This window comes from Falco naumanni, chromosome 7, assembly GCF_017639655.2.
Source record: "Falco naumanni isolate bFalNau1 chromosome 7, bFalNau1.pat, whole genome shotgun sequence".
NCBI classification, from domain to species: Eukaryota; Metazoa; Chordata; class Aves; order Falconiformes; family Falconidae; genus Falco; species Falco naumanni.
The window spans coordinates 19,847,254-19,861,471 of record NC_054060.1 but is presented as its reverse complement, the minus strand read 5'-3'; the positions used below and the strand labels follow the sequence as shown (position 1 = coordinate 19,861,471).

At 39.5% G+C, this 14,218-nt stretch overlaps 1 protein-coding gene across 1 annotated transcript in view; it reads left to right on the top strand.

Annotated features, from left to right (window-relative positions):
- Window positions 1-14,218, top strand: part of THSD4 (thrombospondin type 1 domain containing 4) — a 319,595-nt gene that overhangs the window by 29,677 nt on the left and 275,700 nt on the right. Inside the window, exon 4 of the mRNA XM_040601898.1 lies at window positions 12,769-13,211. Coding sequence (XP_040457832.1) covers window positions 12,769-13,211 — 443 coding nt within the window. The remainder of the gene's footprint in view (window positions 1-12,768; window positions 13,212-14,218) is intronic.

Here is a 14,218-nt window from a genome sequence, read left to right as displayed (position 1 = left end):
ACTGTGATGAACAGAAGGTTAAACCATGAAACATAACAGTCCTTCTCCCAGACAACCACTCAAGTCTGTATTCCCAGTTTTTCAGAAGTAATTCCTGGGTGGTTTTTTAACTAATCCTATGTTGCTGTGTTAAGAAAGTAAGCTGTAGTTATATTTATACCTTGTTTATTTTAGTAAAATTGGTAACGCACTTTGTAGTAAAGTTTGTCTAAATAAAATTTCTGATGTAAATATTGCTTTTGTTTTAACATCTTGTTTCTGTTATACTACATAAATAGTAGTATTGAAGCAATGGAGTTGCTTTGAATTAGGCGTATCTTTTTGTCACTCAGTTGTAGATTACAGTTGACTTCAATGGAGGTACGATATCTTCATAAACTAATTTTCCATGTATGGAAGAAGTGTCAGAATTTATTTTTTCAGGCATTTCATTGGGGCACTACAATATTGCTGAAGAATTTTCAGCATGTTTGGGCTCCATGTTGTTTCTTTATGCTTGCTCTGTATTACAGAAGAAATAACCCAGGTGTTATCTCTTGCTCTCAGACATACAATGTTGCTGTGAAAACCAACTGTGTATCAAGTGAATGTGACTGTACACACCGCAAAATCTGGGGGTGAATATACTTTTAGAGAAGTTTTGTTGGGGTTCTTTGTGTGTCGTCACCCCCTGCCTCTTATGTTGTGAATTTGCTTGTTGAAGGCTCGTCACTGCTAAGTCAGGAGAAATGAGGAACAGGATCAGGAGCAAAGGGGAGGGAAAAGACAGGATGGGGGGAAGGGAGAGGTGGCCAAGATCCCCCATTTAGTCATAGTGAGCTGTTAGAGCAGTTCAGTTATTTGTGGAAATGTAGTCTGAGTAGCAATGCAATATAATGGCCAAACCCCATCATTACTCAGCTAGTGGTTCTGTTCATAAAAGGGAATTTCTGCAATTAACACGTACTTCAGAGCAGCTTTCCTATCTGTAGTATACTGGGTTTTGGAGAGAGTGAGTTTTGGTGGTTTGGTTGGAGATGTGTGTGTGGTGTTTTTTTGTTTCTTTTCAATAGACACATTTTCCTTACCTCTAGGAGGAGTAATTCTGAGTTACCAATGTTTTCCTTTTTCTCCTTAAATTCACCACATAATAGCACTGTGTTGATTCCATTGTCATATGAAATTGAATTAGAAGTTTATTGAAGGGTCTTTTAAACAAATTAATCTGTCACTGTAGGTTGACCAGGAGGATCCTATGCACTTTCCCTTTGCTTCTGAACAAGGTGATTAAAAATATTGCATCTCCACTGCTTGCCTGTGCCCATGCCCTTATCTGGAGTTTTAAAAGTGCTTAACATCTACACTTGTTTGCTGTAGGATAGACCTTCTTCTGGGCACTTATGTACCTCCCTGAAGTTTCTCCTAGGAACGGAACTTTTATATGTGACAAGTAAAATGAAATGCTGAGACTTAAAGGAGTTTGGCATATTCTTAGATTAATTAGACTGCCTACTTTGGGGGGCAAAAGCAAGGATACTGGTTTTGGTTCTGCTCTCCTCTGCATTTGAAAAAAAAAAATCAAGAAATAGGGCACTGATTTATTTTCACCTTTCTGTTTTTCCATCTTTGCTTTCCCTGGCAATCTTGCTTGCTTGCTCCAGTACACTGCATTACCTTAAAAGGCTTAAGATGTGAGGAATGATTCCTTCTGCTGGGTTATAGAAAGAGGATGATGGAGGTCTAAGTGGGAAGGTAGAGGGAGAGTGTATAGAGAGGGTAATAACTTTAAGAATACTATTTCAAGTGGTAAGATCTTGGTTACTAAATTTGACTGATATCATTTTTAGGATTCATATAGGAAATTCTGTGTATAAATGTGATCCTACACCTTCATTTATATTGTAATAATGGCAGTGAGTGGCAATGTTTCTTCAGTTCCATTGTTCTTTTAGCCTATCACACCCCATAAAAGTCACTGTTCTGTTAACTGAAAAGGATACAGCTGCCTCATATATCTGAACTCACTGTAACAGAGTACAATGTGAGGCATGAAGCAAGTCTACTAGATCCTTGAAACACTGGAGGAAGTTGGAGTTAGAGAAAGCAGTTAATATCTAAACTTGGCTTTTGGCCAGGACACCAGGGCAAATCATAGAATGGTTTGGGTTGGAAGGGACCTTAAAGACCACCTAGTTCCAGCCCCCCGCCATGGGCAGGGACACCCTCCAGCAGCCCAGGCTGCCCCCAGCCCCATCCAGCCTGGCCTTGGGCACTGCCAGGGATGGGGCACCCACAGCTGCTCTGGGCAGCCTGGGCCAGTGTCTCACTGTGAAGAGTTTCTTCCTAATACCTAATCTAAACCTACCCTCCTTCAGCTTAAAGCCATCACCCCTTGTGCTATCACTGCCTGCCCTTGTGAAGAGTCCCTCTCCAGCTTCCCTGTCGGCCCCTTTAGGTACTGGAAAGTGCTATAAGGTCTCCCCGGAGCCGTCTCTTCTCCAGGCTGAACAACCCCAACTCTCTCAGCCTCTCTCCACAGGAGAGGTGCTCCAGCCCTCTGATCATCTTCATGACCATCCTCTGGACTCACTCCAACAGGTCCATGCCCCTCTGATGTTGAGGGCCCCAGAGCTGTACATGGTACATAGATGGGGTCTCACAAGAGTGGAGTAAAATAATAGTCTAAGGAGTACCTTTAGGAGTCGTCTAATAGTTCTAAGGAGTACTGTGGGATTTCTACCACGGCTGGTCACCACCTTGCTTTTACATATCCTGAGAAGCAGAAGCATATAATGGAAGGCTGTGTTCTTCCTTGCACTCCAGGTAGGGTGACGCTCTGCCCGAAGGTCAACAGTGACTGAAATGTATAACTTGTCTGAGCTGGAACTGAGCTCATGCTAACATTGTCTACTACAAAGTTACCGTGGTTCAGTCCTGCTGGACTGTGTACACTAAACTGAATTTTACTAGAGCAGCTTAGTCACCACGTATCTATCTACGTACAGCTGCTGCGTACATGTTCCTTGCAACAGGTGTCTGCAAGCATCACTTTTTTTCTTATAATGTTGTTCATCTTTATAAGATAAGTGTTGTTTATTACTATTGCATTTTCATGCACATCAGTCGCATAAAACACTACCAACCAAAATGTAGTCCATATTTCTCTTGCAGTTTTCTACTGGTCAATATATCCACTTGCCTTCAGCACACTTGCTTTACTTTAGCTGTATAAATATACATGCTGTTGCCTTCACTGAAACTTTGGTGAAACAGAGCCTTTCTAGTTAATGATGTTGCTAATCTAATTAATAGTGATCTTTAGAAAACAGGAGAGATGATTTAGTCCATGCCAAGACTTTTCCTTTAAAATTAGCCTTTCAGTGCAATTAAGAACAACAGCTGAAATTATTTTCTTGCTATCTCTGCATGCTTACTAATTCCCCGTCTTTGATGTTGTGGATTAAAATGGTTAGGAAACAAAATTCTTCTTTGTTTGGGGAAAGGAAACAGGGTAAGGATACATTATTTTATGCAAATATACGCTTTGAAAAATCAAGGCCAATGGTTTTGTTACTTTTAACCTACTTTATCATGGACCTCTGAATATATTTATTTTTTTAAAATAAAAAATACTGACTTCTTTAAGCTGGGAGCATGAGGGGCTTAAAGCTCTTTCTGTGTTTCTCTGGAAAGAATGAATGGGTCTTTGTTCCCGTCGGTTTCCAGAGCAGGTGAGCTTACAAGGTCATAGATAAGCTGTGCGTCTTCCTTCAGAGCAGTATTGCATGCGAGTTCTGTCCCAGGCTTTGGAACAGAGCGATGATAAAGGTGAGAAGCTTTTTGGAATCACATGTGAGTTCTTCTGTTAAGGAATGTTTCTTTCTGATTTATGACAACTTGTTCCTCTTGGCTTCTGGAGTGATAGGTGAATGAGGCTGAGAGATCCTGAGAGGTGTTATGACAATCACTGAACAAGGAAATTCTGTATTTCTACCACATGTGGCTCTCAATAATTTTTCTAAGTGTAGAAATAGGATAGAATGGCAACAGCTTTGTCACAGCTGAAGATGACTGACCTGGAAAAAGCATCTATTTAGTACAAGTTGAGTGACTAACATCACAGATAATAGTCAATGATGAGGAAATAGTTTATTAAAATAAAGGAGCCTATTGTGATAAAGTGATGGCCTGATGCTTATCGTCTTTATCTCACCTTAAATCCCTACTGTAGATAAGGAGTGATTATATAGAACTGGTAGACTGAGGTCAGGAGTGACCCAGCTGTTTACTTGATGGTCTTAGTGGTTTCACAGACAAACGGAAAGAAACTTCTCCCTTAAAACACTGGGCTCACAGGGCACCATGGAGGTGGTCTTGGTGTGAAAAAAATTAGTCAAACTGGGAGCTCTGTTGGCACAAAAACAGTTCTGAACTTTTTTCAGAGCTGTTTACTTTCTGCACTATTCAAATAATGTTAAAGTTTCTTCAGATGTGGTCAAAGTTGGTTGAAGGGGCAGCTAAGCTTTCCAGGCATTGTAACTCCCTTCAGTGATTTGTGAATACAAAGGTCTTCTATTTCCAGGCTTTTCAGCCCTTTAATCTTCACAGGCACAGATGTTCAGGCAGAGGTTTTTATACAAAGAACGGAAACCCAAATCATTTAAGCTGGTAATATTTACACTTACCACGTACTGTAAAATTCAAACGGTTTACTACATCTCTGATTAAAGGCTTCCAAAATGCACTGAAGGATTAAAATAGCTGAGCATACTAACCAGGCAGACATGTACACATTGTGTCATAATGTTTGGTTTGGCCTCTGCTCCATTCTTCTGCTAGCCTTGAGAGATCTGAGAAATTGCTATCTGCAAGTTTTAGGCTTGTTTTTGGTAGAGTGTTTTTTATCAAACCACCAATGTTCCACATGTTTCTTGTAAGAGGCATAAAAATTATGGTTGTTGCAAATGAACATCTGTAAAATGGACTGTAAAGATTTTCTGCTGGGAAATTGTCGTGGCTATATAGGTATGGCTTTTATTGGAAATTGGCCGAGCTAATACTGGAAGAATATTTCTTTTAAGATGCTTAGACTGGTGAAGGAATTAAACTAGTTCCATAAATATGTTTACAACACTGGCAGGGAAATATGATAATGTTACACTTGAACAGATTCTAAACCTAAACTACAATTTCCTCAGCTCATTCAAAATTTGGCATGCTCTGCTCTGAACTGCAGTTCAGTTCTAGTTTCTGTGAGTTGTCTGCTTATCTTTTTACACTTGTGAAATTTTAAGAGGGCAAAGACTAGCTCTTACTTTGTGGGATGATTGGTCATTGATCAATTGTCTAATAAGATGGTGAACATCCGTGAAGAACACTGTTTTCATCTCACCTCAAATATGACGTACGCATGTTTTAATAATAACAATATACTATTATACTGGCTTTTAAAATCCAGGCTGAGCCTGGCTGTGATAAAAGCTGTGTGCACATCTTCTGTGACAGGCTGTGCTCTAATGAAACCTTCATCAGTCAGAGCTACAAATCAAGGAGGTGTGACCCTGAGGTAACGGAGTAAATAAGAAGAGGTTGTGTTTTCCAAGAGCCTTGACACTCCTTTAATGGTGACAGTTTGGTGTCATAGCATGGGTGACCGTGTGTGGTGTAATTAGAAAAAGGATCATGGAGGGACAATGAAAAAATGCCTAAAGCCTGAAGGCTGTTGAGGAATGTTAACAGGATTAGGGCTCTTTGCTCTGGGAAGCACAGGACAAATATGAGAGTAGTAGTTTAAAATAAAAAATGGCACGCTGGCTTCTGTTAGTTCCACTTTGCATCCAGCACATGAACCATGAACATGAGTTTGCTGAGTGAATATCATTGGTAGCATTTTTCTGAGCAGGTGATAAAATGTTCTTCTGGATACAATTTCTTTGCTTTTGGGTGAAAGTAATACCATAAAGTTTTGCAAAACATACATGCATGCTTGTCACGGCTCTTTCAAATGTATTATGTAGTTAATTTGGTCATGAATCCATTTAAATTCAGGACATTTATCCGGGAAACAGAATTACTGAATAACATGTTAGAAATTAAATCTGTGAAATATAACATTATTGTATCTAAAATGAAATTGGAAAAAAATCAATCAGAAATGTCTGATTTGGTTTAGATAGCTCCAGGTTTAAAGCCTGACATTGTCTTGAATCCCTTTTCAGTTTTGAATTTAGACCACTGTAACATGCTCAGTATCTGCAGAATACTTCGTAACTTGGGCTGTGACTATAGCAGCTTGCTTAATTATGTAGCTGGTTAAAAAGTATATGCTGTCCAAGCATTATGATCTTTATTACTGTGGAAGTCCATCAGTAATGCGAAGTACTGTGTGTAGCATCGCACGCCCGTGTCAAAATGTAGGAGCGGAAAAGGTGCTGAGAATGAGGACAGTCCAGACTGGCCTGTTTTCCTTACAAAAAGAGACTGCATAGATTTGGACTGTTGGAATTCAGAGAGAGATCCTGGAATGAGATTTAGACTGTTGGAATTCAGAGAGAGATCCTGGAATGAGACTGTGTTAGTGATTTCAAGTCAAACATGGTAGTATGGTGAAGGAGAATACAGAATGAATGAGTCATCATTTACCACAATGAAAAAATTTGGGGGAGACAGTGAAATTGTCAGGCTGTGTGTTTAACCGGAGGAAAAGGAAGCACTTTTTCAGTGTGAAATGCACAGTCTTTTGGAAGCCAAGGTTAGAAATGTGCTAAAAAAGGTATTGATTGTATTTGTGGAGATTACATCCAGTAGTGGGTATGAAAAACTGTTTGAATATGGTGTTTTGCTGAAGGAGCTTCTTTGCTTCTTCCACAGTCAGAAATACAATACTAGGTTAAATGGGCCTCTGATTTATTGACTTTTTTCTGCTTTTCTGAACAGTTAATTTGTATGTAAACTATAGTTTAACAGGGTGAAGTATCCTGTAGCATTTAAAGTCAGTGTTTGTCAGATCAGTCAGTCTGCATTGTCAGTCACTGTTGTCGTGCACATCTAGTTAATTTAAAATATTTGTGGCTTTCAGTTCTAGTGATGTTTCCTCTTCAGGGACATTCTTGTTTCATGTAGTTTCAACAACTGCTGCTGACATCTCAAGATGTGAATCTTCTTTCTAAATTCTGACAGAGGCAGTACTAGAAATTTGCTTTTTATTTCAATAGCTGGTGCACCCCTAGCTTTTGCTGGAATTTTTGATTCAGGATCAGAGTGATTGCCGAGTTATATGAATTTATGATAAAATATTTTTCTGTTTAAAATGCCATCTGTGTCAACCTACTGGTAACATGTTTGATTCAATAATATCTGAAGTTGTAATCTAGTAAAAGTGAGGAAAGACTAAATGCTTGTTGTAAGTCTAAAACTACAGGAATGACAATTATTGCATTAGGCAGCAATTAAATGGAGAATTAGTCTGCCCAAAAGGTACTAAACATTCAAATTCTATAGGGTAACTTTAATTTTCTGAAATCCTTTAAAATTCAGAAGTAAGCAAGTGAAGAACATAAAGTTAGATTTCTTCCCCCCGTGCCCCCCAACATAAAAACCAGAGGATGTAATTATGTAATTCTGCTTTCAGATTTCAGTTTATTACCCATGATATACAGAGTTTTTGTTACTGTGTAATCTACATGCTCATGCCTGTTGATTGAAGATAAGTAAAATGTGTGTATGAAATATTTAAAAATCAAACAAACTTAATTGCACTGTAGCTCCTCTACAGTTCATAGTAATGTTAGATGCTAGTTATGGATTTTTAGTTGTACATTAAGGGTTAGATTCCATGGACTTAAATATTCCCTGTGCATCTATTTAGTTCTGCATGGAATTGGTATGGAAGGTTTTGTGTGCAGAACAAACCCAATGCCTAGTGAGCATTTAAGTCCCTGGGAGTTGTACATATTTCATTTGAGAGGAGATTTTGATGATATGTTTTTAACTGTCTGTCTTAGCTTGATTAGTTGACCCAAGGAAGCAAATATGAGGCATGTTGCATGGACCTGGGGAAAATGAAGGAAAACATAGGAATTAGAATTTGTTTTCCTTTCTGCCATGTGGATAAACATCTCCCTTTTTTCAGTGTTGACCTCTGCTGTCTTAATTTCACTGGCTTGCCTCTGTTTAGTGTTCAAAACCAGTAACTTAAATCACAAGTATTATCTTACCGATCTTGTACAATGAAACAACTTACAAACAAAGAAAACCCAAAGAAACAGGGAGGGAAAAAACCAAACCTCCAAGAAACAGAGAGATTCTTAGTATCTCTTAGAAAGATAAAAAATGGAAATTACATTGTTTCATAGATGCCTGCCCACAGGGTGCGCAGTAGTATTCTCTTTCAAATTTTGGGGAATTCTCTTATCTTCTTCACTGTGACTGAAACAGACTTTGGGCTGGTACTGATGTTTTTCTCCTATATTATTTCTAAATAAATGATCCCAGTATTGGGAAATTTTGAGCTTCTAACTGGTTCTGATTAAATCAGGTCATGCGTGACTGCTTTTAAATAGGGTGTTTTCCTGGCTTTTTATTAATTTTCAGTTCAGCTAGGTTCATTTAGGTAAATAAATTACTTCCTTTCTGAAGTTACTCAACGTATGAATGATGTTTTTGGAAAAAAAACCACTGACCTGATGAACTGTTTTAGAAACTGCCTAATTTGAATAAGACAACTGTCAGAATAAAACCTGAATGTAATGCAACCTCTGTTTACAAGAGTAAGCAAACTAGTGAAATATAAAAAATCTGGGGGAAAAGAACAGAAAGGGATGGAGAGTGCTGATATGTAAAGGAAGAAGAGTGGTCCTACAACTACCTTTCTGGAAATCTAGCCTCAATTCAGTTTGCCACTCCCTGTTAGAAAGGTGACAAATTCAAAGGTATTTGGTGCACAACAGTAGTCATGAAGAAAATTTATGATTTAAAGAATCTTTGATTGCAACTTGATAGGACTTAGTGCAGATGTAGAAATTGCAAGCACTTGTCTTTTCTTTGTGTTGTTTACTTCACAGCTGTACCTAGTGGAATGTATTGCTTCCACTTACAAACCTTGTCCTGCCAAATAACTGGAAAGGTATAGGAAAGAAAGAAAGGGCTAGTATTATGGGGTGAAATTAAGCGGGAAATAGACTGAATTTGTAGAGCAACATATTTGGTTGTTGATTAACTTGCAGTAGATAGAAATCTTTTTGGTGGTGCGTTTGTAGCTAGAGTGAATATTCGTAGGTCATCTAGAGAAGGGATCAATCACGAAGTATGGGAAAGTAGATTAAAATGGGTTGGTTGATTTCTCCCTCTTGCAGGCTATGTGATTAAGAAATTACTTTCATGACTTGGCAAACAGAATTCAGTGTGCATTTTGCTTGCTCCCCAGCGTAGGCTCAAACTCTTCCCTTTAGAAAGTGTGCTGTTTAATAGGCAATTTCTAAAACAGAGAGGAGGAGGTACCTAGCGTCAGGAATCTTGCATTATGTGGTGTTTCTGAGATGTTCCGGAATACTTCAGCTCCCATAGCTACCTGTAATTTCTTGGCTGCAGCCTGGAGCTGCGGTAGGATTCGTGACTGGCTGCAAAGCAACTTGGAAATGGGAGGGCTGGGATGGGGGGTGACCCCTGAGAGCTGTAGGTCAGCCCCTCTGCCCTGGGGAAGGGTCAGCTCTGCCTTAGCTGTTCCTGGTAGAGATTCAGCACGGTGCCAGGATCTCCTCAGGCAATCTGTTCCCGTGCTTTGTTTGCCTTTCCACTAAGAAGTTTTTCTTACTAGCTAATTTGGATCACCTCTGATTAAATCTAAATCCACTATTACTTATGTGTTGGCTATAGACATGGAGAACAATTTGCTGCAAAGAGAAAACAGCTCTTTGTATTTCTGTGACCTGTTGGGAAGGCTCATTGTTGCCCCCTGTTTTCCATTCCTTAAACTAAGCAGCTTGAATTTATTCAGGCTTCATAGTAGGTTTCAACGAGTAGATTATGCCGTCATTCACATGTCATCTTCTGCAAAGATTCATCTGTAGCCCCTGTCTTTCTCAAAGTAAGAAAACAGAGAACTTAATCAAAAATGAAAGTGCATAACCTGATTTGCTACTGAAAATTCCTGTCTCAAAATTCTGTCATAACGAAGTAGTATTGATGAATATACATCAGTATAAAACATTATATTGTTACTTTTTTTTTGTTAGCTTTTTAATTTTTATTATTATGTTCTTACTTAACTAGCTACATGAAACCACATGGTGCTATGTCTAGAACATTTTTACTGTGATGATTAAGGGGTGTGAAATTACTTTACATTGCCTTCAGTCATTTAAAGTATCATTTTACCTGAAACAATTCTTGCTGCAATGAAGTTTGGCAGCCAGAAAGTTCTCTCTGCAACAAGTCAACACTTGTCACTATTATATCAGTTTCTGTTTCTGCATAATGAAGTATTTGTTACATTACTGGTGGCTTGAGTTGCTTGCAGACTAATAGATTTTATTTGTTGCCTGCATGAGTGTCTTTGGCTTCTGAAAAAAAAGGTGCGCTGAACCGTCATAGAAATGATACCCCAGACTAATGAAAACTGAGTTGTCTGATAACAAAGCACTATTAGTTTTATAATAAGTAAACCTTACTGCAAACCATCAGACCAGAAGTGTCCCAGTGTGTGACTGTTACAATTTTATATCTGTGGTAGAGCTACATTAATGTGTAGTGTCAGTATGAACAGTGAATATTCACTGAAAATATCACAAACTGAAGAACAGCTTGTTTAGTTGGTCAAATCATGAGCCAGTGGTGTTCTGTTACTGGATATGAAAGCAAATTTAACAGCCAGAAACCAAGACTTTGTTGCATGTTATTCATAATTTTGACATTATGTGGTATTAGGTTGTACAGGCTATTGAATTTAAAAGGCTGATGCCAAATGGGGTACCTACAGGAAAAACCCATATTAAATACAGAGCCATCTGCTCCTGTTTTCAAATAACATTGGAGAAATGGGTAACATATCACATTAATGCAGATGCTTTTTATTATTCAGAAGTTATAATTAAATGCAGTTTTTCCTGTGGTTGGTGATGAAAGTGTGAGAACAACCTCAGAGGGGGGAAATGTTTCAGATTATGTAGACCACAACTGGCTCTTACACAGCAGCACCACAAACCCTGTGCTGGCTTGGCTTTTCCTATTGTAATGCTGTATTCAACCCGTGTTTGCAAACCACATTCCACCAAAGCCTGCCATGTTTATAGCTAGCTGATCAGTAACTTATGCTCACTGGCATAGGTGGTTTGCAGTTCACTTAGTGACTGTGCATGTTGTCTGTGACTAGAGGCAAAGTATGTAGATGTTAATCCTTTGCTATTATAGGATAATGCTGAGGCAAAATTATTAGTGGAAGTTACCCGTTTAGGAGGTCATCCTTTGAAGGGGAGAGAAGTGACACAGAGACAGACAAGGCTGTCTTTCCAAAGGTCCTTTTGAGGTAGCTACACTCTTGAATAGCGCAGGAGAGGTATGGCAAGCATTTGTTTGTGGACTGCCTTTTGTGTCTCCTAATTGAATTGATATACATGTGTGCTTGTTGGTACAAAGGTTGCTCAGAATATAAATAAACTGTTAAAGGATGCTCATTTAAATGAATGTTCTGCATATTAGTAATTGTGAGGATCAGACACTGGAAGGCTGCTTTGAAAAATTTGTGATTCAGCCAGTTGGACAAGGGAAGCAACAGAAAACCTATGTATTTAATGAAAATGGATCTTATTTCTGTGTGACAACTCTGCCCAGTGGCAAACACAGAGAAATCCTGACTATGTCTAACTCCAGGAATGCATAAAGCTTGGGGCACAAGTCCACAGCGGGGTGGGTGGTTGTAACTTCTATGCTGTGTTTATACCTTGCTAACCACAAGGTCAGGATATTTAAATATTTGACTACAGCTTGAGGGGTTAGCTCTCCTTACACTAACAGTCCCTGCCCTTCCTAATCCCTCCCAGCTTCCTTCAAGACAAACACAAACACACACACACACACACACCCCCTTTTTTGGAGTTCTTATTTGTTTTGCTTTCCCTGTACTGCTGAAGAGTGGCCATGGGCCAACTTAACACCTGAGACCAATAAATTGTCTTTCGTTGAATTTGATGGAGATTTCTGTGAATGTAGGATTGGATCATCCTGAATAACCCCTTTCCTTGAAGCATTGATGGGGGGGTGGGGAAAAAGTGGTAATGTAAGAGTTAACAGCTGCAGTGTTTGTGGCTGGTTGGAAATCAGCCTGTCCTTTTATGTCATTGCTTTCCTAAAAAGTTCCACATTAGAAGGGAGTTCCTGAAACATTATTGCAACCACTAGCAATCTCCATTGTGGAGGCATCAGAGTGGAAAAGAGCAGTCAGTGTCTGTTGACCCAAGTTTGTCACCAAAAATGACCTTACTTCCTGACCTTGCTAGTATTATAATGGTTTGCAGTCTCCACATTTCCAAGCTTTGCATTATGCAGTGTTTTCTGTTGCCGAGAACTAAATAAAATCTATTCCTATCCAGACAATCAAAAAAATATTTTTGGTCTGAGCAGTTGATGGCTGTAGATCTCCTATGCTGGCAGAATGGGCAGCTGTTTGACAGGGTATGAATAAGACAAGTTACTTCCTATGTGGTTGTTTCACTTAATGGCTTACAAAGGATATTAGTGATCTCCTTGTATTACAGTGTGAATTCTTGTTCCTAAGTCAGTCTGTTGTGCCTACAGGTTCCCCAGAGGATAGAAGAGCAAAGAGATGCATCTGAGGATAGCGGTGCCGGCATCCCGGGCATGTGGGGCAGCTGGGGGCCCTGGTCTGCCTGCTCGCGGAGCTGCAGTGGCGGTGTGATGGAGCAGACGCGGCCCTGCCTCCCGGCCTATTACCGTGACAGGGGCTACCGGTGGCCGGGGCAGCAGTACCCGGGCTCAGAGAGAGCTCTGGCCCACCAGAATCCCCGCCACCGCGAGGACTCGCTGACTGCTTATCCTGGCCATGTCATTTCTGCCATCCGCACATCTGTGCCGCTTCACAGGAATGAAGAGCAGCTCTGGGCTGGCCTTCGGGCCTCCGCTTCCTCTGGAGGCCATAACAACAGCCACCTGAGCAGGGGGGCACTGAGGGGCAGCAGGCATTCTCAGTCCCAGAGGCAGCACGCCAAGCCAGAAAAAAGGTACGTGTCTGGGCATGGATCTCATTCTTGCTGTGAATGATGTGTCTTCAAAAAATACCAACTCTAATCTGACATGTTGTTCTTAATACTTACGGAAAGGTTATCAAAGGCTAAGACTGACTTTTACAATGTTAACCATCTTCTGTGGAAGGCTATACTCCCTGTTGACTACTTATACAATAGCACCCAAGAACAGATATAACTATTCTACAAATGTACTAGGCAGATTATCTAATTTCCCTTTAAGATTTGTTTACGATTTATTGACATATTTTTCCTTTCTTGCTACACTCTCGTTTGATATTTCCATGTTCACCATAACGATAAAAATCAGAACAAGTAACAACTCCATAGCTGGATTCCTAACTTCAACAGCCATTCTGATTTTAATTGGTTGAAAAAAAGATTCATGAAGCTTCTTTCATGAAGAATAGCCAACTACCCATCCACCTTTTTCCTAGTCAAAACTCTAGGTTTGTTTGGTATTTTTCAGAGAATTTCTATTATGGGCTTTTTGTTTTCTATTTTCCCTTTTTTGTTTTCTACCACCTCTTTTAGCAAAATTTCCTGTTTGGTGAAACTAAAAAATGTGGTTGTTCAATACATAGAACCATATATGTATTTATCAATTTAATTATATTAGCTGTTCAGTCTTTAACACTGGGTGGAAGTGTGCTGTTACATTCAATTGCCATTAATTTTCCAATTTCTGGAGAAACACTTTCTTCTCTTCTTAGATACCAATATATCAAATTTTTTTATATATATGTATGAAAGGAAAACAGATGTGTTTCCAGTTTGGAAACTGAGGAGAATGGGCATGGAGATCCCCTGGGAGGGAGTGCTCTTGAAATGTCTCTCTGTTCTGTCTGTCTTTCCTCAAAATATGTATTCAGCAGTTCTCTATTTTTTTCCCTCTCATCCCTCTTCTGGGAAATGCATGGAGATGGACTGCTTTTTTTTTTTTTTTTTTGGGGGGGGGGGGGGGCGGAGCAGATAGTTAACAA